We start from the raw sequence: 22,978 nt of genomic DNA on the forward strand, positions 1-22,978 counted from the left end.
TTCTTAACTCCCCCGTCGTCTTGAGTAGAATTCTCCTGCTATCCAGTTTGCCATGTGCAGACACTTGACGTACTGTGGGAATATTTGCTGAACAAATGTACTCACGTGTATTTGCCATGCAACAGCGTGCTCCTGAGGCTTAGAGGGAACATAGACAGACGTGATTTTTGTTTCCTACTCCAAAACCTTATACTCAGATGATCCTGGTTTTAACTCAGGTGGTCTGAATTTTAGTTTTCTTGTGTATTAAATAGATATAATAAAAATACTTTCCTTAAAAAAATGTTGTGAAGATCCCACAAAGTAATATAAAAGCATCTGTAATGTCTCAAGTATGAGATGTGTTAGTTCCTGTGAGTGGAAGGTCTAGATGCCTCAAAGGAGACCTAGCAATTTAGATAAATGTGGAGGATAGTTGCATTCCAGGAACTAAACAATATTGAGAGTGCGTCCCTGATGGTAAAACGTGTTCTTCCATTATACCTACAGCCTCTTGTCTTAACCGCTTAATCAGATTAAACCTTTCAGTTACAAGGAGAATCTAAATATTATATACATATAAAATATGCATGTGTATATATAATATGTATATGTTATATATAATGTATATATAATATTTAGATTCTTATAACTGAAAGGTTTATATGCACACACAAAATGTTATATATAAATATATGTTTTATATATACATAAGATATATAAAAATACATATATATATTATATATATTTACCTTCTTGTAAACCTAATGGCTGTTATATTCTTGGTACAAATTACAACTCAGAAGCACACAGATATGCCTCCATCAAATTCTTGAAGAGAGAGTAAATAGATGGTACTTCAAGATTCATCAAGATCTACCCCATTATAGAGGGCAAGGGCCTCCTGACTCCGTGTTCCCTACATTGAATCCCTCTGTTTATAATTGTTTGAATAATACATTTAGATTGCCTGACCCCGGTCTTACCCACCCTCTGCCCTTGTAGAGGGCTTCCCTTCACGGAATGAAACAGGATTAAAGCCTCGTCAAAAGAATGCCAGGGAGAGCGAGCCACCCCTGCAGGGCTGGCCAGCACAGGCCGGGTAAGCACATTGACTGCTGCTCATCTATCCCCAGATGGAGGTGGACACCGAGGAGAAGCGGCATCGCACGCGGTCCAAAGGGGTTCGAGGTACGTCCGCGCTTCCCTGCCTCCTGAGGCCGGCTCAGGGTCACCTTCGTCCTGTGGAACCGAGGTCGATTCACTCTGAGCCCACTTTCACGCCACCCTTTTGGTAATTTTCTGTGGAAGAGGGGTGCTTGTGATGGATGGTAAATTGTTATCTATTTCCATCTCTCTGCAGTTCCCGTGGAACCAGCCATACAAGAGCTGTTCAGGTTAGTGCCATGTGGGTAAAATGCATCCCCATTCGCAGTTTGGAAAATTCAGCCTTCTAAGGGGCACGCTGCACTTTCGAGCTCATGGGCGGCCTGCTCACGCCCCGCTGCACTGACGAAATTAATTCCCCCGAGACTTGCTCGTAAAAAGCCTCCCCGAATTGCCCCCTCCTTTGGATTGTCTGATTTCTCTCCTCTGTCCGGGCCGCCCTCCTCTCTGCTGCCTCGAAGCTTTCCGTCTCACCTGCCTGCCTGCGGCACCGTGTAATCCATTCTTTCCTGTTGCAGCTGTCCCACCCCTGGCTGTGACGGCAGTGGTCATGTCAGTGGCAAATATGCAAGACACAGAAGGTAATGCCTGCTTTTTTTTTCCACAATGTGCTGCCTAAAGTGACTTATTTGGGGACCTAGTCCTAATGATGAAATGTGTGGGCAGGTGTTGCTGGAAAGCAATACATGTTATGCTTGCTTTCTCTTCTCTCGCTGGAACTCAGTCTTTGTCTCTTGAAAGGGTTCTCAGTTAAACATAAGCCGTTCCATCTCGTGGGCAGAATAGGTGACCCTCCTTAGGATGACACAAATTCAGGCCAGCCTTAAACTCATTTCCCATCTGCATATGTGGTGCTCAGCACATGGCCCCCTAAGAGCCTCCCACTGCTTACCAAGGAGCCCTGTTTCTCCTTCCTCACTTCCTCATTCTGGGAGCGGCAGGATGGTAAACAATGAACGGTCAATTAAAACGTGACCTGCTGACCTCTCTGTAGACTCCATTTCCACCATTTAACAAGGTTCGTTCTGGGAAACTAAGCCCATTCTTACATCTGGACGTCTGCAGGGTGAGGTCAGGTCAAGTGAAGGTCAGGGCAGATCAAGCTTGCAAGACTTTGGGACTGTAGTGATTACATTTATCTTGTAAATACTGGCATTTCAGGTCTGTGACAGGGATGGGTGTGGAAAACCTATAGAAACTAAGGGGGAAGGTGATGATTTTGCTCAAAATGTATCATGGCAGAATTATATGTTACATGCCCGTGGCTGACTTCCAGGTACACATCAGTCCTTTAGATGTTTTTCTGGTAAGCGTTTTTTTTCCCCTATGCTATTCATGAAGACGTGCCTTTCAATAGAAAGATTTCAATTATGATGAGGTAAAAGAGTTTACAGGCTAAAATATGTTTTTAGCTTTACTTTTACAAATTGGGTTGCAAAGACCAAGGTCATTCCAGCCTAACAAACCCTCAGTGAGCAGATCCAGGTCACAAAACTGATTCTAAAGCAGGTGCATCTGCAGCACATCTGGGAGGCCTTTCCTCACGGCCTTGCATTTCGTTTCCTTTTTAGTGAAACATTAACTTATGAGTGACATCAAGCAATTATTTTGATTGTTCTTTAGTAAAATCAAAAGAAAAATTACAAACTACTCCCAAATCCCCATGCTAGCATTTGTGGAGGCAGGAATGTCTAATGAGCGCCCCTCATTAAACGATTGTCTGACTTCCTCTGTTACAAACCAAAGGAATTGTGGGCTCTTTTTCAGATAATTTTGCAATTTCAGTGATTAAATTTAGCCAATTATATTATGATTGTTATTGTATAAAATAGTAAATTATTGAATTACATAATTGAAATAAGTAAAGTATTATGTTATGAAGAAATATGTATGTCAGCACTTAATCTAAAAGTCTAAAACACTGCATTGTTTATGTTTTCAAAAGAAGTTAGTCACCCATGAGAAAAATTCGTTTTCCCCTAATCATCTATTCATTAGTCAGTAGTTAAACTTTATCACACTGTTATATAAAAATTAAATTTGGCAAAAATAAAACTAGCTGGGCAAGGTGGCGGGCACCCGTAGTCCCAGCTACTCAGCAGGCTGAGGCAGGAGAATGGCGTGAACCTGGGAGGTGGAGCTTGCAGTGAGCTGAGATCCGGCCACTGCACTCCAGCCTGGGTGACAAAGCGAGACTCCGTCTCAAAAAAAAAAAAAAAAAAAATTAAATTTGGCTAAAAAGTGTTAAAAAATTTTTTACTCTAATTTTTATGTGTACATAGTAGTGTATATACTTAGGGGGTCCATGAGATATTTTGAAACAGGCATACAATGTGAAATAATCACATCATGAAAGATGGAATCTTCATCCCCTCCAGCATTTATCCTTTGTGTTACGAACAATTCAAATATCCTCTTTTACTTATTTTTAAATGTACAATTATAAAAAGTTGTAATGAGGTGTGAGCTACATTTAATTTTATAGCCATCGTTTTGCAGGAAAAATTATGATGTTTCCAAATAATTTGAAACATTCCTATCCTTAACCAAGGTGCATTCCACTGCAAAATGAATGGATGTGTCCCATGTAATATGTGTATGGATCTGTTCCTGAGACCTCTTTCCCTGCTTAAGAAATGCTCCCTAGAGTTTGATTTGAAAACAAGTTGGGCTTTTTCTTCTTTCGGAGACTTGCCGCTGACTCATTAGTGCAGAAGCGCCTCAGCCATAGAGGAACTGTTAGTTGGGATGATAGGGAGGAGTCACGGAAATGCTCCGGCCAGGAGCTCTTTCCAATAAATTTTTGTTTAATTTTTATAAAGTCATCATTTTTGCCATGACTCATATGGTATGTAATTATTAGAACACCAAATATTTTAATACACGCAGTTATCTAGGATATCTAATGTGGTAGAATTGAAAAAGAACTATTTCCCGGTTCCTTGGCCCGATGCTGGCTTTCACTGCATCACTAATGGACCAGGAGCTCTGGACAACTTATGTAATGTCTACGGCCTTCGGTTTCCAACGTTCTAAAATAAGAGAGTGGCAGACTTGATTATGTAAAACCGGTGCAGAAATGTTGCCTGTAATCCCAGCACTTTGGGAGGCCGAGGCGGGTGGATCATGATGTCAGGAGATTGAGACTGTCCTAGCTAACATGGTGAAACCCCGTCTCTACTAAAAATAGAAAAAAGTAGCTGGGTGTGGTGGTGGGCGCCTGTGGTCCCAGCTGCTGGGGAGGCTGAGGCAGGAGAATGGCGTGAACCTGGGAGGCGGAGCTTGCAGTGAGCCGAGATCGCGCCACTGCACTCCAGCCTGGGCAACACAGTGAGACTCCGTCTCAAAAAAAAAAGAAATGTTGTCACTGTGTGAGCCTTCTCTTGAGAGGAATCTCACTGAGCGTTTTCTAAGCCTTATTGTTTGATGTCTACGTATTATCAGTCACTTTTAATTAAAGGATAAAATTTTAATTTCTTAAACTTAAAAAGTGTCCCTTGATGAATTAGGTAAGACTCATGGATATGTTAACATCTATGACTATTGCTATTTTAAATTTGGAAGTTTTCCGTTATATCTGCCTTTTTTTTTTGAGACGGAGTCTCGCTCTGTTGCCCAGGCTGGAATGTGGCGGCGCAATCTTGGCTCACTGCAACCTCTGTCTCCTGGGTTCCAGCAATTCTCATGCCTCAGCCTCCTGAGTAGCTGGGATTACAGGCTCCTGCCACCACACCCAGCTAATTTTTTCATTTTTAGTACAGACAGGGTTTCACCACATTAGCCAGGCTGGTCTCGAACTCCTGATCTCCAGTGATCTGCCCACCTTGGCCTTCGAAAGTGCTGGGATTATAGGCATGAGCCACCTCACCTGGCCCTGGCATTGTTTTTTTACTAGTTTTGAAAGATTTACTGACTACAAAAGCCACCCCTTCCCGACAGCTATTCTTGCCCATTCCTGCCGGCACACGCTCCGTGAACACAGCCGTGATGCTGACATTTGCTGTCAGGTTCCTGATGGGAATAGGACACCAGGCTTTTTCCAAATAGGACAAAAGAGTAGAAGCCTCCATTTTGGTTCTGATGAAATCACATGTCGTTTTTTGGTCTTTTAACAATAAATGTTTCCAATGAATGTGTTTATATTAAGGCTACAAGTTCATTTTGCTCATACAGGGCATCAGCAATAGCCAAGTAAAAAGCTTGTATTTCAGTACTTCGAGGTGTTGAAGTATTGGAACTTGCCAAAAACAACTTGAGGTAGATGTGGGGCATCAGCAATGTAAAAAATCAGTTTTTCCTTTTTAGGAAAGGAATACCAAGTAATAAAATGATGCCAGCCATTCAGGGTTTTTTAGTTTAGTTTTCGTTTTGTTTTGAGACAGAGACTCACTCTGTCACTCAGGCTGGAGTACAGTGACACAATCTAAGCTCACTGAAACCTCTGCCTCCCAGGTTCAAGTGATTCTCCTGCCTCAGCCTCCCAAGTAGCTGAGATCACAGGTGTGCGCCACCATGCCCAGCTAAGTTTTGTATTTTTAGCAGAGGTGGGGTTTCACCATGTTGGCCAGGGTGCTCTCGAACTCCTGGCCTCAAGTGATCCACCTCCCTCAACCTCCCAAAGTGCTGGGATCACAGGCACATGCCACTATGGCTGGCTCATTTTTATATTTTTGTTAGAGATGGAGTTTCACCATGTTGGCCAGGATGGTCTCGAACTCCTGACTTCAAGTGATCTGCCTACCTCAGCCTCGAAAAATGCTGGGATTACAGGTGTGAGCCACCACGCCCAGCCTGCCATTTAGTCTTTAATTTTCAACATAGGAGATTTTTAAGGAAATTAAATGTTTCTCACAATTGTAGTTTACAATTATTGCTTTGTAGGACAGACGCTGTGGCAGTTTCTGGGGGCCATGTGTCACCCTCTCTGCCACAGCTGCGGGATCTGATGTGGGTCTCAGAAAGCTGTGGGATCTGGTGGTGGGATCTGGTGGTGGGATCTGGCCGTCTCTGCTTGGTTAGCCCCTCCTCAGTGGTGTGCTGGGTCTCTTTGAAAGTGGCTGGAGTGGATTTTGTGTGTGTGTGTGTGATGGTTGTATAGTTGTTGGCTTGTACAATATTGAGAATAGAGGAGAATCAACCAGTGCTTAATACCTGGGAAAGAAAATAATTTTAAAAAGGAGTGCATGATTTAAAACTCTGGTTAAAATTTTTGGTAGGAGTAAGGTTATAATATTTATTTTATTGGATGTTCTACGTTAATTTCCAAATCATGTCTTTGAACAAAAGATAATCTCTGTAGTTCTTTACTAGTGTTAATAGTTTATAAAGAATTTGAAATAACTGATAAGCCTATGTACAGACTACACAGGTAAACCTTAAATCAAAATATAAATTTGAAACGTAAGGAAAATGATCACCTAATTTTACTGAAAACCCAGGATACATCGGGGGTCTTAATGTGGTGTTACATTTTGTTCTGGGTCTCTTGGCTACCAAGGCACCAGCTGAGAAAGGCGAAGGACAGAGTTCCAGGATCTGATAAAAACAGTCAGCTCCTTAGAGACACAGATACTCTTGGCACCGAAGGAAAAATGTTTCATTGTCCACACATTGCCCAGCAGGGATCCAAGCTTAGTCAACATTTTTGGACCCTGAGTCATCAGGGACAGGCCTCCTAGGAAGCTAACAAATATGACACATATTTATCTTCAGAAACGTCATTATTAGCCAGACACCTGAAATTGCCTTTTGCTTTCCCCAACTGAGGTTTTTGTGTTACGATATTAGCATATCAATATGACAGAAACCCGGTGAATTTTATAAGCAGGGCTAGAAGTAATTCTTACATCGCGAGTGAACGTGCTCACGTGGTCTTTTCTGCGCACGGTCCTGTTTCTGTGCCCATCGTTAGACGGCTACGCACGCGGCTCAGTCCGTTCAGCTGCTCCAAGCACCTCCATGTTCCCCACACCACACTCAGAGGTGGCCGGGGGCACAGGTGCCTCAAACCTGGTGTCCGACCCGCAAGCTCACCAAGCAAACATCAGTCATCCTAAGTGAGTTTCCCAAGATTTAGTTTCCGTCCCCAAGATCAAGGGAGAGTAATTCCCTGTGTTACAGTCTCCGCATTGTGCAAGCCAGCCTGTGTGACCTCCAGGCATTTGAAACATGGAAGACAGAAGCTGTCCCGATGTACCGTCTGCTATTGTTTTGTGGATAGATGGTAGGGAAACAATGGCCTACTAAGAACTCACCAACCTTGACACTGAGGAAGCTGCTGCATCTTCTTATCCTCACCCTCGCAGCAGTTTGCTGGCTGGGAAGGCTCTGTGGAGATAGGTAGGGTGAATCTGCCCAAAGTGCATGGTTTGAGCAACGCTGCATCGGTGAGGGAGGCCTGGGGAGCTGCACCTGCTGCTACTGAGCTCGTTACTTAATGCGGACCCCTCAGCAGGGGAAGCATCGCAGGGCTAGGCCTGGAGGCTCAGCATTTCCTGGCAGCATCCTCACACCAAAGCCTGCTATCTCCTGAAGGGCAGGGACATGTTGAAAGAAACCACACCTTCCTGTCTGTCTGTGTAGGTGATTGTTTAGTGCGGCTCAAGTACCTGCTAAAGAGACGTTGTTACTCATCCAGATTATTTCATGAACTGATGCTGGTATTCCAGCTAAAATATCACATGTCAACATGTCTGCAATACTCTATTTTTGAACATTTAACTAAGATGAAAAATTCTAGTGCCTTATATTCGTTTTTTTGTTTGTTTGTTTGTTTGTTTGGCTTTCCATGTTGATATAAAATGCTGTTTGTGTTAAAAACAAAGTGCAACTTGGTGGTTAGAATGGAATCTATCTATAGAAACAAAATTTAATCATCAAAATACTGGTCAACTTGCTGTTCTGAAATCCCTTTTCCTAAAATTTCCCAATAAAAATTAGAAATAGGAATAATCAAAATTTGTTAATATTTATTACAGATTAATATTAACTGATTACAGAAATTTGAATTTTAGCCTTCCTTGCGACAGTGATACACATGCTAAGACATTTAGAATGAATTGGACACACTTATTTCCAAATGGTGATTTTTGTATGAGTGCCAACGCACCAGAGAGAGAGAGAGGAAATTCCTGGGAAGGCCTCATTCTTCACACATCTGTTTTGTGATCCCTCTGGATTCATTTCTGAAATTTAATGGATTTTATTCCCTTTTAGCCTTCACTGGACTGTTTTAATTATTTGTTTGTTGAACTTAGGGTTCCGACCCTGCAATTTAGCGTCAGAGTCTTTGTACACTCAACAGACACCCGAAAGTTAGGTGACGGGTATTGGTAGTACATTCCAGTCCTTCCTAGTGTCGGGTGCACTGAGTCAAATCATTTCATTTGAAACTTAAACATTAAAATCTTCAAGTGATGGCTTTTCCTTTTCATTAGAACGTGACTGGGGTCCCTCTGGCTTGTGGCACACACCCTCACTCAGACTCCCCTCTCCATTCCTCACGCCTCTTGCCTGCTGGTGTGAGTGCCGTGGCACAGCGTGGTGAATAATTGCCTGTCTTCACAGGAGGCTGTTCTGGAGCTAAAGTCCAGGGCTTGCTTCCTGATGTATGCACGCCTCATTTGGAGTCTGCCAACAGCCTAGGGGCTGTATTATTCATGCCTTGACAGAGAGCACTCACTAAAAGCCCTGGAACAGAGCCAGGTGCTGGCTGAGAGATGTGGAGCACTGCACCTTGCAACTGAGAGGAGCATCTATAATCCAAAAATAAATAAAAAAAGAAGAAACAGAGAGGGAGACGAGAGAAAAATAGGAATTCCTATGTCTCCCCTTTACCGGTTTCACATAGATAGAAATTTCATTTGCATTAAAATAAAATATCCTAAAAATAATTGCATTTTCTTCCTAACCACGCTTGAAAGTTTAACACAATTTTCCACATTTAATTGCAAAGCTGATTTTAATTAGTAAGGCCCTGCATGTGAAAAATGAAGATCCACTTGGGTGCGTGGAATACATTGCAGTGTCTGCTGAATGCTCTAATTAACGTGCGGCTGCTGTACAACGGGATGCACTGTGGGATGTTTATGAAAAATTCTGTGCACGCAGCCTCCAAATCAGGCTATCTGCTTTACTCCATGAATCCGTGAGAATAAATAGCTCCCCTTCATTCTTTATGAGACATCATTGTGTACGCCTCACACCGCCCCCCGCCCCGACTTAAGCTTTATGCATGCCCGTCCTTTTACTATTCGTCTCTGATATCATAAATCAGAAGGTAGGGCATGCATATCTTAACATTAGTTTGATAATATGGCACAGTTGCACATGGAGCAAAGATTTTGAGGTCTAGGGGCTTACTTGGGTGAAGAAGAGAATCAAACAGGTGATGTTCAGGCTTGCCGTTGCTCAGAGACCTGAGTACCCACAAGATTTGCAGGCACAAAATTCAGGCCTCCTCTTCTGGTTTTTGTTTTGTTTTGTTTTGTTTTTTTGAGACGGAGTCTCGCTCTGTCACCCAGGCTGGAGTGCAGTGGCATGATCTCAGCTCACTGCAACCTCCGCCTCCCAGATTCAAACAATTCTCCTGTCTCAGCCTCCCACGTAGCTGGGACTACAGGTGTCCGCCACCACACCCGGCTAATTTTTGTGTTTTTAGTAGAGACAGGGTTTCACCACGTTGGCCAGGTTGGTCTCAAACACCTGACCTCGGGTGATCCGCCTGCCTCAGCCTCCCAAAGTGCTGGGATTACAGGCATGAGCCACCGCACCCGGCCCAAAGCCTTCTCTTTTCGATGGTGGTTGCAGTCCAGCTTTATTATCGCAGTCAGTCCTCTATGTACAGAATGAACACCTGGCCATCATCCTAAAGAAAGTAGTTTGCCTGGTGCCTGCCTACAGTGCGTCAGCCCCAGGAGACACACCTCCGGGCATGGCCTGTGTTGTATTGTGAATGCAACATGATTAATTCGGTGGATTTAATACATGCAAAGCATGTAATGCATCTTAGAGCATGATTTTATGTATTTTAATTTTTTTAGCGGGACAGAGTCTCACTCTGTCCCCCAGGCTGGAGTGCGGTGGCCTGATCAGAGCTCACTGCAGCCTAGAACTCCTGGGTTCAAGTGACCCTCCCACCTCGGCCTCTCAGAGTGCTGGGCTTACAGCATATTTTTGATGTTTGGTAAAAGGAGATATATTTTTTTAAATAATTCCAATTCAAGGAGAAGGCACTAGTTATTTTCAGATAACGCACTGAAAACAACAAGTATGCTCATGGACAATCTGTAATGTGTTTGACCTGTATTGGTCAAGCCTAGATTTCACAATGATAATCTTGTTCTGATTTCTTGAACTAATAATTAAAAATATATACAATTTGGGCACTTACAAACATCAACAGAATACACAGCAGAAATTCACGTGCAGTACAGCTGTTATCTGAGGTTTACCCACCAAAACACCACAGTTCAGTTCTCACCATCCTCATCCATGTGGGGGTTCTCGAAAATGCAGGGCAGCCACTATGGAGATCTTGAAGTGTGGAGAGAAGGAGTCCTGATGTGACAGTGGTCCAGCTGTGCAACTCCCAGCAGCCACAGAGCACAACCACAGAGCCACCGGGAACCCTGAGCCAGCCCTTCGCCAGGTGTGCCTGGAGCCTCTGCCGACCACAGGATGTCCCTCTCGTGGATACCACAAGTTCCTCAGTGGAGATCTCTGTCCAGTACATCTACTCGGGGTGTGCGCCCCACTCGTTAGAGAAGCAAGGATGGCTGGCGAGACGGGGGCCGGGGCTGAAAGTGTGAGAGTCCTCTCACCACACCCATCTAAGCTGGCTCAGAAGACTCTCCTGGGTACAGTGAGGGCCGGAATCTGCACTCACGGGGAATACTTCTGGAGTAGCCAGGTTCCTGAGCATCGCTGGGACCCGGCTCTTCGAGTCCCTGTCTGGGGCTGTCCACCTGCTCTTATTACCAGTGTCACTCACAGGCACAGCCTGAGGAGAGCGGGCAGTAGTCATGAAGACCCTCCTGAGGTCCAGCTCTGGGAGGTGGATGTTTCTTCTGTCCCCTCTGACCTGCCCCAGTGAGAACAGTGTTTTCAGGGTTAGACCCCAAAATAGGACTGAAATGCCAATTTCCATATTCTCTTCCTGCCAAAATTAGTAAAGATTTAGAGGAAACAAACAACCCCTTGGTCATCAGGGTGCTTCCATAAGGTGCTGGTGTTTTCGTCTGAAGGACTCTGTGTGACTTAGGATGCTGCGGGCTGCAGTACCTGGAAACCCACCTCAGACTGGCCTGAACACCGAATCATTCTTACCCGAACTGGGCGTTGAGAGGAAGTGCCCAGGATGACTTAACTCAGGCCTCCGCTGCATCCTCCTACACCTCCTACCACGTTCACCTCTGTCGTGGGAGAAGGCTGTGGCCACTCCTGGCCGGACAGCTGCCCCCAGTGTCCAGAAAGAGCTGCAGGAAGGCCTTTCTAGAAGCTCCCTGAAGAGAAGAGGATTCACAGAGATACCAACAACCAGGGTCCCACAGCCATTCCTGAATGCCACTGACAAGCAGGTCGGACATCCTCAGAACCCTTCAGCCCCCTCCGGAGTGCGAGGCGGGGTTGCCTTCCCAGAGCCGGGGTTCCCCGAGGGGAGTTCCCTGATCCAGAACATCAGCGTCACCTGTGACCAGTGAAGTGAGACGCTAAGGCTGGGACTGGCAATCTGGGTTGTAGCCATCCCTCCAGAGGGATGATTCTGATGCTCCCTGAGTTTGAGAATCACAGCCAACAAACAGGCCCGGACTCCTAATGAAACAGCATGTTTAGATCATGGGAACAGGAGGAATTCATTCTGGGTGAGCAACTCACACACAGAGCCGATGGCTCAGACAAATCTGAAGACCAGCATGCATTCTGCCTGCAGCTCACAGACCTGGGGTCCACATAACAGTGGTGGGGCATTCCCACAGCTCCTCCCGCTCACCCGCATCCCCCGCAGGGGCCCAGCATCGCTGGAGTCCTGCGTCCAGTGCCTTCGCAGCGTGGGAAAAACAAAACCAGTGGTGCTGGAGGGTGATTTCTGATCAGGGACTTCCGTTTCGCTTCTGCTCATACCGTGGATTGATGTAGCTGGCAAGCAAGGCAGTATTTAAGAACAGTGCAGCAGACCGTATTTTCTGAGAAAGGAAGAGACAGCCGCTTTGGAGTGGGGTCAGGACCGTGGGGCAGCTGCTTGTCTGGACTCAGCCTGGCCTGCTCTGGGGTGCCCCAGAAGCACCTCGGGAGCCAGGCCTCTGCTGCACACGCAGGAGGGGCCCAGAGGCCCTGGGTCGCCCAGAGCTGCCCCCGCCCACCTGCCATCCACATGTCCTCAGAGGACAGGATGGGGTCTGAGAGAGCAAGGCACTGTGGCTGCCTGGCTGTGTGTGCCCTGCAGCCTCTGCCTACAGAGAGCCCAGTGAGGAGCCAACCACAAAGGCATCTCAGCTGGAAGGGAATCTGGATGGAACCCAGAGTCTCTGTAGGATCCTAGGGCCCCCTTTGGCCCTTATTCAGAAAGGACTGCCTGGGGGCCGGCAGGCTCTCCTGAGCCTTCGCAAGCCCCTGGATGCATTCTTAAGATAAACGCACCCTCTGTCTCCTGCTGAGGGAAACTGAGCTCCCCCTACATAACACAACAGATTTTAAAAGATCCGTTTCTTGTAATTCGGTAGCCACTCTACAGGGCCGTGAATGTTATCTAATGCGCTACTTGACATCACCAGACACACGCTTCCTATACAAGTGGATGCATTTCCTGAAACTCTAGGGAGGAGAGGAGGGGGAAAATGAACATCTTGGAAGAAATTGTATTCATAAATAATGCATAGCGATTCGGCGATGCCTGGATCACCTTGTTATTCCCTCGACCAATCCTGCAGCTTCTCACGCTTCTGAATAAAGTGCGGGTGCTCTCTGGGGCGCCAGGGAGGGAAGCGGGCACGCAGAGAGGGCAGAGGGTAGTGAATCCTAATGGCTGCATTTATCGTCAGGAAGCCTGGGAAGTCCAGAGCTTTAGTCCAACCTCAACGGGGGTAAGGTCTGAGGAGCAGAGAGTGCGGCACCGCTGGAGGGGCCCAGCTGCAGGCCCTGGGGCTGGGCTTCCCTGAGCACCCTGGACACAGCCTCCTTGCCACTCCTTGCCAGGTGGGTGGAGTTGACTGTGTCCAGGAATGCAGATTGTGGGTCTCTCGCCTCTTTTCTGCCCCCTCTTCCCCTCCTGGGGTGCAGTGAGCAGGGAGCAGTGCAGAGGCCTGAGGAAACTCCTCACCTCCCAGGCTCCCTGGGGACACACAGCCAGCAGGACGCTTTGCAGAAGTGGAGTGTAGGCTCCTGCCCTCCCCCACAGGAGGCCCTTCTGCTGCCTCCTAATCCTGGTAATAACAACAGCGACATCCCAGAAGGGCTCGCTGTTCCCAGGCAGGGCCCAGGGCCTGCTGCCTCGCTGCACCCCGTCTCTCCTGCTGCAGGAAACAACCCCCCATTGACCACAGGCCCCCCACCCTGTCCTCTTCCACCCAGGAATGACCCTTATTACCCCCCATTGACCACAGGCCCCCCACCCTGTCCTCTTCCACCCAGGAATGACCTTTATTACCTCCCTTTGACCACAGGCCCCCCACCCTGTCCTCTTCCACCCAGGAATGACCCTTATTACCCCCCTTTGACCACAGGCCCCCCACCCTGTCCTCATCCACCTTGGAATGACCTTTACTTCCTCCAGCTCCAGTCAGGCCCAATGTCCCTGCTGCAGCTGCGCAGAAAGCACTCATCACAGTATTAGAATAAGGTGCACCTGCTTTGAGTGACTAATGAACTGAACTTTCCCTGAGGCTAGTATGGTTTTGGCAGAGAAGCTTCTTAAATTAACCCAAATTGATTTCTAATAAAGGAGGAAAGGGGGAGGATATGAAGGCCTGGCAAAGGAGATTCTGGGGCTGAACCAGTGAGTCAGGGCCCTTTAGCACCCATTCACCCCGGGCCGCCTCCCAGAGGGTGCATCTGGGTGCATCCCCAGATGCAGGGAACCCTGAAGGCCGGACAGGCCAGGTGGGCACTGCCCTGGGGACGCAACCCCACTCACAGCACAGGCCTCACAGGGAAGAGGGCACCAACCATGGGGCTTTCCAATATTTGAAACATGTTAGAACCTGAAAAGCTAAAAAGAGTTTGCTTCTTAAATGTTCTTCACTGATTCTCCCTGAGGGTATTATTGGCAATAGAAACCAAAAGAAATACATTGGCTCAAGGACTGCTGAGGATTAAAGCGAGGACTAAAAAGGAAATGATGAAAGAACTCATAATGCAAGTGACACAAATGACAGCCTGTTATTAGTGTCTGTTCTGTCACAATTCATCCAGGTAACCAAAAGCCACTCGTACCCCCAAAACCATAGAAATAAAATTAATTTTAAAAAAGAAAAAAGTCCAGGTGTGGTGGCTCATGCCTGTAATCCCAGCACTTTGGGAGGCCAAGGCGGGCGGATTGTCTGAGGTCAGGAGTTCGAGACCAGCCTGGCCAATATGGTGAAACCCAGTCTCTACTAAAAATACAAAAATTAGCTGGGCGTGGTGGTGGGTGCCTGTAATCCCAGCTACTCAGGAGGCTGAGGCACGAGAATCGCTTGAACCTGGGAGGTGGAGGTTGCAGTGAGCTGAGATCCCCCCACTGCACCCCAGCCTAGGTGACAGAGCAAGACTTAATCTCGAAAAAAAAAAAAAAAAAGGAAAGAAAAAAAAGTTACTGGTGGTCATTGCTTCCCAATATCAACACATCTAGCTAAAAAGTGAGAAAAATATATATATCTATTGTTTCAGAGTCACAATGTGCCATTGATCCAGGGCATTGGAAACTGCTGCTAGATTTTTCTTCTGATTTTTTAAGACAATTTCGCTCTACTTTTCTGAATTAGTCTCATATGATCGATGTAAATTTTTTTGTATTTTGTATTCTTTTTTCTTCACTTAACATTATAACATGAGCTTATTTCCAAATAGCCCTTAAATGTTTTAGTTTTAATTTTCATGGCTGGCTTTCATCCTGTGGCTGTAATGTTATTTATGCATTTCTTTTGTTGTTCAAATGTATTTAGTTTTCATAAAACGTCTCCATATTCTGCATCAAGTGGGAAAAGTCTTTGTGTTTCTTCCCTGGGATGAATGACCAGGAGGAGAATTGCTGGGGTGACGGGGGGAGGGCACAGAGGGTTCCCTTTCCAGCAGAGCCTCTCTCCAGGAAGATCAGAGCTGTTGACACCCCAGAAGCAGAATCAGGGGATGTCCCTGTTGTCCTGCTACAGAACATAGGGAATATGATGATTTTCAAATTGCTGCCTTCTTATGCAAACACAGAATTGTCTTGTTTTTAAAAGGATCATTTTTAAAGGAGCAGTCATTATATTTAACAATGCCTTTGCTAGAAAATTCTGGAAGGAAGAGTGGTGAGCGATGCCCGTTTCTTCCTGCGAAGGATCTCGTTCACTCAGCATTAGAGGAGCCCCCTGCCTCCCAGGCTGATCCTGGGAGTGGTGTGTGCCGTCGCTGAAGGAAGGAATAGGCCACCAGGCAGAGGTGATGCTTCCTGCCAGGCAGAAAGTAGAAAGTACTAATCTTGTATCCTCTGGGGGTGTCAGGGCCTCTTGTTCCCAGCACAGGAGCCTGCAAGGGGAGCTGAGTGGCCAGACCCCAGAGCCAGCAGGCAGAGCCACAGTGCAGGCCCCAGGGCATCATGAAGCAGGCAATCCTGGTGCTCTCGCGGGGCCACCCGGCCCGGAACTGTCTCACATGGGGGCTTGGCAGCCTCGGTCTGTGAGCAGTTGCTCTGCATGCCGGGCAAAGCCTTTCCCTGAGTCCCTTGTCCGCTGCCCAGACAGGGCCACTGAAAAGCAGCAGCAAGCTCTGGGCATCTGTGCGTCCCCCTGGCCAGCTCTCCTGAATCCTGAATCGGCCCGTGGTGCCCACATGCATTCGTGAGGCCTTGAATTTAAGGTCGGGATGATGGGGGAGCCTTCATCTGCCCAGTCACCAGCTATGATGCCGAAAGGCAGAGGGATGGCCTGCTCTCTTCTCTGGCTTCCCATATGTGAAAAAGGGACACTCCAGGGCAGGGGCGATGGGACCCCTCTGTGCCCAGCCTCCCCCATCCCCGGGAAACTCCAGGTCTTTCCAAACAAAGAGTTCATCTTCTGCAAGTCACAGAGTCTGCATCCTCCTCTTCCCTGCCTGATCCCTGGGTCTTGGGAACAGTCCCCAGCTCTGTGCATGGTAGTGTTGCTGGCGACCGGAATGTTCTGGTGATTTTAATTTTCTGGGCACTGATGATTTGAGAGCTCTCACAGCCATTTTCACCCCAGGCAAATGGAGAATGGCTCTCCTAGAACAGTGAGGATTGCGTGGTGAGTGCTGCCTGTGGTGATTTCCTGCACCCACAGCTGTCAGTCTTCCTTGCCCGTGACCTGAGCTCCTTGCCAGCAGGAGCCTTGCCCCAGACACCTCAGACCTGCCTCCAGAAGCCTTTCCGGAAGCACAGACACCTGTTTAGTGAGTGTTCCATGACAGGGAAACTGCGGGCTGGAGATCAGGAGGCTCTGAGGATCAGTCTTCGTACCCAAACCCCTGACATTTATTTTATTCTTAGGTCTTTAATGCAGTCTGTTGTTTTTTAAATATTATCTAAAAATGTATAATAACACAAATCTAGTTAAGATTTCTTTTAAGTAGAAAATTTTACCCTTGTTTTTCTTTGGATCAAAGAATAAAAATAAACAATTCAAAGTATTTTGGAGGCGTTTTCTTAGAGCAACTTTCGCCATTACAGGCACACCCTGTTGGTTGCACGTTGCTTTATCGCAGTTTGCAGTGAAGGTCTGATGTGTACAAACTGAAGGTTTGTGGCAACTCTGACCAAGCAAGTCCATCAATGCCGTTTTTCTAACAGCACATACTCACTCAGCGTCTCTGTACCACGTTTCAATAATGCTCGTAATATTTCAAACCTTTTCATTATTTTTATGTCTATTATGGCAGCCTGTGATCAGTAATCTTTGATGTTACTACAGTGATTGTTTGGGGGCACCAGGAACCGTGCCTGTGTAAGACAGTAAACTTAATCTGTAAATGCTGTGTGTTCTGACCGCTCTGCCAACCGGCCAGCCCACCACCTCTGCCTGCTCCTCAGGCCTTCCTACTCCCTGAGACACAATAATAATGAATAACAGCTCTACAGTGGCCTCTAAGTGTTCAAGTGAAAAGAAGAGTCACACATCTCTCACTTTAAATCAAAAGCTAGAAATGCTTAAGCTTAGAGAGGGAGGCATGCCAAAACCCAACACCAGCCAAAAGTTAGGCCATTTGTGCCAAACAGTCAACTTGTGAATGCAAAGGGAAGGTTCTTAGAGGAAATAAAATTGCTACTCTAGGGAACACACAAATGATAAGAAAGTGAGGCAGCCTGTTGCTGAGAAAGTTTGAGCAGTCTGGATGGAAGATCAAACCAGCTACAGCATTCTCTAAAGCTAGAGGCTATCCAGGACAAGGCTGTAACTCTCTTCAGTTCTGTGAAGGTAAGGTGAGGAAGATGCAGAAGAAAAGTGTAAAACTAGCAGAGGTGGGTTTATGAGGTTTCAGGGAAGAATCTGTCTCCATAACTTAAAAGGACAAGGCAAAGTAGCAAGTGCTGATAGAGAAACTGTGGCAAGTTACCCAGAACCTCTAGCTAAGGTCGTTAATGAAGGTAGCTACACTAAACCACAGATCTTCAGTGTGGACAAAACAGCCTTCTATTGCAAGAAGATGACATCTAGGAATTCCATAGCTGGAGAGGAGAAGTCAGTATCTGGGTTCAAAGCTTCAAAGGACAGGCTGTCTCTCTTGTTCTGAGCTAATCAAGTTGGTGACTTTAAATTTAAGCCGATGCTTGTTTACATTCTGAAAATTCTGAGGCCCGCAAGAATTATGCTAAATCTACTCTGCCTGTACTTTATAAATAAAAGAACAAAGCCTGGATGACAGCACATTTGTTTACAGCAGGGTTTAGTAAATATTTTAAGCCCACTGTTGAGACCTACTTCCCAACTGGGGAAAATTTTTCTCTTTCATTTCTTACTGCTCATGGGCAATGCACCTGTTCACCCAAGAGCACTGCTGGAGATGCACAAGGAGGTGAATGTTGGCTTCATGCCTGCAGACGCAACATCCATTCTGTAGCCCATGGGTCAGGAGTAATTTTGACTTTCGAGGCTTGTTATTTAAGAAACATATTTCATGAGGCTACATCTGGCATAGAGAGTGATTCCTCTGATGGACCTGGGCGTAGTAAATTGAAAATCTTCTGGGAAAGGTTCACCATTCCAGTTGCCAGTAAGTGCATTCGTGATTCACGGGAGGGGGTCAGAATGTCAGCATTAACAAGAATTTGGAATACATTGATTCCAACCCTCGTGGACGACTTTGAGGGGTTCAAGACTTCAGAGGAGGAAGTCACTGCAGATGTGGTGGAAATAGCAAGAAACCTGGAATTAGAAGTGGAGCCGGAATATGGAACGGAATTGCTGCAATCTCGGGATAAAACCCAAATGGATGAGAAGTTGCTTCTTAGCGCTGAGCAAAGCAGGTGGTTTCTTGAGATGAATTCTACTCCTGGTGAAGATGCTGTGAACGTCGTTGAAATGACAACATAGGATGTAGAATATTCCATAAACCTAGGTGATAAAGCAGTGGCAGGATTTGAGAGCACTGACTCCAATTTTGAAAGAAGTTCTACTGTGGGTAAAATGCTATCAAATCGCACCATGTGCTGCAGAGAAATCTTTCTTGAAAGGAAGTCTCAATCGATGTGAGAAACTTCCTTGTCTTATTTTAAGAAATTTCCACAGCCACCCCAGGCTTCAGCAGCCACCACCCAGATCAGTCAGCAGCCACTGGCGTCAAGGCGAGACCCTCCGCCAGCAGAAAGATTAGGACGCCCTGAAGGCGAGGGTGATCATTCTCATGTTTTAGCAATAACATATTTTTAAATTAAGGTATATAAGTTGACTTTTAGACATAACGCTATTGCATATTTAGTATTCCATAACTTTTTCTCAAATATTTATTTGTTTATTTAAACACCTACTCAACAATTGGTTTTTGTGCCTCCCTGGGGTTAGGAGCCATGCAGACGCTAGTGACAGACACAGTCTACTCTAGATTAACATTCTAGCAATAGAAAAATGCATGCAAGGTGTTAGTACATTATAAAATTGTGTCCTAAAAATTAACAGGATATAATGGACAATGCAATTCATTTCTTACTGATGTGTAATAGATATATATAATTTCATGGTACATGTGATAATTTAGTACATTCTTGTAATTTGTGGAGATCGAGTCAGTGTACTTGGGACATACATCACCTTCAATATTTGTCTTTATGCTAGAAACATCCAAATTATTCTCTTCTAGCTATTTTGAAATACACAATGCATTATTGTAAACTACAGTCACCCTACTGACCTATCTAACCTTAGTTGGTATTTCTTCTGTCAAACCGTATACTTGTACCCATCACTCAGCTTCTTTTATATTGCGCTGGGAAACCAAAACATCTGTGTGAGTTGCTTGATTGCCGTGTTCACTTGATTGCAGTGTCTGGAACCATGTCTCCAAGGGTCTGCCTGTACTCAAGTTCTAGGTCTGGATCATTGTATAAAAGTGCCTTTCAATTTTAAAATCATAGAAATTTAGGCCTGAAGTGGCTGTTAGAGTTTGTGTAGCAAGAGCCTGGGAGTCTTTTCATTCTCTTCTGCCTACCTCTGACCTGCCAGTGTGGGTGCACCAAGCCCGATGGCAGAGGCCCAGCACACACGTCTTAGCCAGTCAAAGGTGCTGCCAGTTCTGAGTGAGAACTGCTTTAGACACCATCCCTGCTTTCTAGAGACACATGGGCTAACCAGGGACAGACACAGCTCACTGTGACACAGGTGGTCTTGCATGCCTGGGAATGTTCAGCGAGGCCAAGAAGGAGTGAGTAACTAGTCGGGCTGGACTTCAAAGTCAATGCCTTTTTTAAACTTTTATTTTTGTTTATTTTTATAGATAGAGGGGTACAAGTGTGGTTTTGTGACATGAATATATTGCATGGTGGTGAAGTCTGGGCTTTTAGTGTGACCGTCACCTGCGTACTGTACATTGTACCTGTCAGGTAATTCATCCAGCTGTTTCATCTTAGAAATTACAGTATTTGGTAGGGAATCACATACAGTCAAGTTTGAAATGATCACAGGCTACTGTGTTCAGGTAGAAGATGATATGATACTACAGATTGCTAAAAATGTATTCTGTGATACTAATTGTTGAGTGCTAACTGCATGCACAGCTCTCTTTCAGAAACAATGTTTAGGGACAAGGAGATGGTTCCCTGCCTTGGAAACATGTGTGATGTCACCTGTGCAACATAGACAGACACAAATGTACACATGCGCTGGAAGTTCAGGGACATGCACAGGAGGGTCCAGGGAGGCAGGTGCACTGCAGGAGAAGCCCCAGGGACATGAGCACCCAAAGAAGCCTCCTGAGCTGCAGGTGGGTCCAGGGAGGCAGGTACACTGCAGGAGAAGCCCCAGGGACATGGGCACCCAGGAAAGCCTCCTGAGCTGCAGGTGACATGCAAGAAAGAGTCCAGGGAGGCAGGTGCATTTTGAGAGAAGCCCCAGGGACATGAGCAGCCGGAGAAACCTCCTGAGCTGTAGGTGACATGCAAGAGAAGGTCCAGGGAGGCAGGTGCATTGTGAGAGAAGCCCCAGGGACATGAGCACCCAGAGAAGCCTCCTGAGCTGCAAGTGACATGTACCGGAGGGTCCAGGGAGGCAGCTGCACTGCGGGAGAAGCCCCAGGGACATGAGCACCCAAAGAAGCCTCCTGAGCTGCAGGTGACATGCAAGGGAAGGTCCAGGGAGGCAGGTGCATTGTGAGAGAAGCCCCAGGGACATGAGCACCCGAGAAAAGCCTCCTGAGCTGCAGGTGACATGCAAGGAAGGGTCCAGGGAGGTAGGTGCATTGTGAGAGAAGCCCCAGGGACATGAGCTCCTGAGAGAAGCCTCCTGAGCTGTAGGTGACATGCAAGGAAGGGTCCAGGGAGGTGGTGCACTGTGGGAGAAGTCCCAGGTACATGGGCATCCTGGAGAAGCCTCCTGAGCTGCAGGTGAGGTTTTTCCGTGCAACCTCTGCTAATGTTACTCAGCAGGAGGCTGAGACTTCAGTCTGGGATGGCAAACAGAATGTTGGCAATATCAGTCTTATTTTCCTTCATGCCACTTATAAATGCATTATACTAAGCATGTTGACTTTAATAAATGACTTGGACACAAAAATTTCAAATTTGACAACATTTTGAGAAATGGAAGTTAGAATACTTTTATTTAGTTCCAGCTTTGGCCCTAGCTAGAAGTAGGGCCTGGGACAAGGCACTTCACCGTCCCCCACCCTGTCCTTGGTATTTTTATATGTGTAAAGTACAGATGAGCACCAGGATTCTTCCAGGTCTAGTCCACATTCTGCATTCTTCAGTTGCCGTGTGATGTTTTACTTTACACAAGGGATCATCACTTTTCCTCAGAGGCCAGATTGTTTTTCTGCATGTAAAGCCCAGGACTGGGTTTATCTTTACTGATGCTGGTGAGGCACCGCCCTGTATGTTGTCTTTCCACTGCTGTGCAGTTTCTGCCTGTGTAGACAGTTTCTTCCCAGGTAGATTGCACCAGCTCCTCAGAAGACAGATAAATCCTCTGAGGTTTCATCTCCCATGTGCTCCATCTTACAATACAGCTCACAGGGGCCGGTCTTTAAATGCTTGCTGGAAAATGTTACTACCTATGAAATAAAAAGGCAATAAATAATAGGGCAAATGACTGAAAAGATGTAAATAAGATCACTTGCTACATGCCAGTGGATGGCACCCGGTCTTGTTCTATCTAAATGTATAAATCATAATTAGATATGACGGCTTTGCCTTCATGGAGGCCCTCTCGATTATATCCTCATATTCACAGCCTCCACACCACGCGTGGCTGCACTGTGGACAGAGGACCATGTCCCATGCGGGAAGAGAGCTGATTCAAAGAATGTGCAGCCTCTTTATGTGAGCACAAATGTGTCTTGGTGCTCTGAGAGCCCTAAAGGAGGTGTGTGAGGAGCAGAGGGATGGAGTGGAGGTGTGGTTCCATTCTCTGCAGGTAGCCAGGGGCTTCCCAAGGGAGAGTACCCTCCCACTGACATTTGAAGGAGCCGTAGAATTGAATGGGAGGAGTTGTGTGCGATTCCAGGCTGAGGGAGGACCTTGCATGAAGGCACAGAGGCGTGAGAAAATACCCCATGTCCACAAATCCATGCCAGTCCTTCAGAAGCTTCCCTGATGAGTGCCCAGATGTACCAGATGCTGGACTGCGACCCCTGAGGTCACAGGCCTGTCTCCGCTCTCCAGAAGGGACTTTTGGATCCAGATGGTCTGAGTTTGGTCTTCTCCGAAGGAGCAGATGTTCATCCCTGGCTGTATCTTACGGCATGTGGACCAGGAAGCCCAGGAGCATGATCTGGAGAGAGCAGCTCCATACAGCTTCTCCAACTCCCCACCGCAGCTCCACACAGCTTCTCCCGCTCTCCACCGCAGCTCTGCACAGCTTCTCCCGCTCTCCACCGCAGCTCCGCACAGCTTCTCCCGCTCTCCACCGCAGCTCCGCACAGCTTCTCCAGCTCTCCACCTTGATGTCGTGTCCGGCCTCCTCGTGTTGGTTTCCTTGTGTGTTTTCACAGC

General features: G+C 46.5%; 1 protein-coding gene across 12 annotated transcripts in view; it reads left to right on the forward strand.

Moving 5' to 3' along the window:
• The window catches only part of MYT1L (myelin transcription factor 1 like), a 534,097-nt gene that overhangs the window by 344,513 nt on the left and 166,606 nt on the right, over positions 1 to 22,978 (forward strand). For all 12 annotated transcript variants that reach the window (XM_033176677.1, XM_033176686.1, XM_033176679.1 and 9 more), the window contains 3 exons: positions 1,116 to 1,170; positions 1,343 to 1,376; positions 1,665 to 1,727. In XM_033176677.1, the coding sequence (XP_033032568.1) occupies positions 1,116 to 1,170; positions 1,343 to 1,376; positions 1,665 to 1,727 (152 nt within the window). The remainder of the gene's footprint in view (positions 1 to 1,115; positions 1,171 to 1,342; positions 1,377 to 1,664; positions 1,728 to 22,978) is intronic.

The sequence above is a fragment of the Trachypithecus francoisi genome, unplaced genomic scaffold, assembly GCF_009764315.1.
Source record: "Trachypithecus francoisi isolate TF-2019V2 unplaced genomic scaffold, Tfra_2.0 Lachesis_group17, whole genome shotgun sequence".
In the NCBI taxonomy this organism is placed as follows: Eukaryota; Metazoa; Chordata; class Mammalia; order Primates; family Cercopithecidae; genus Trachypithecus; species Trachypithecus francoisi.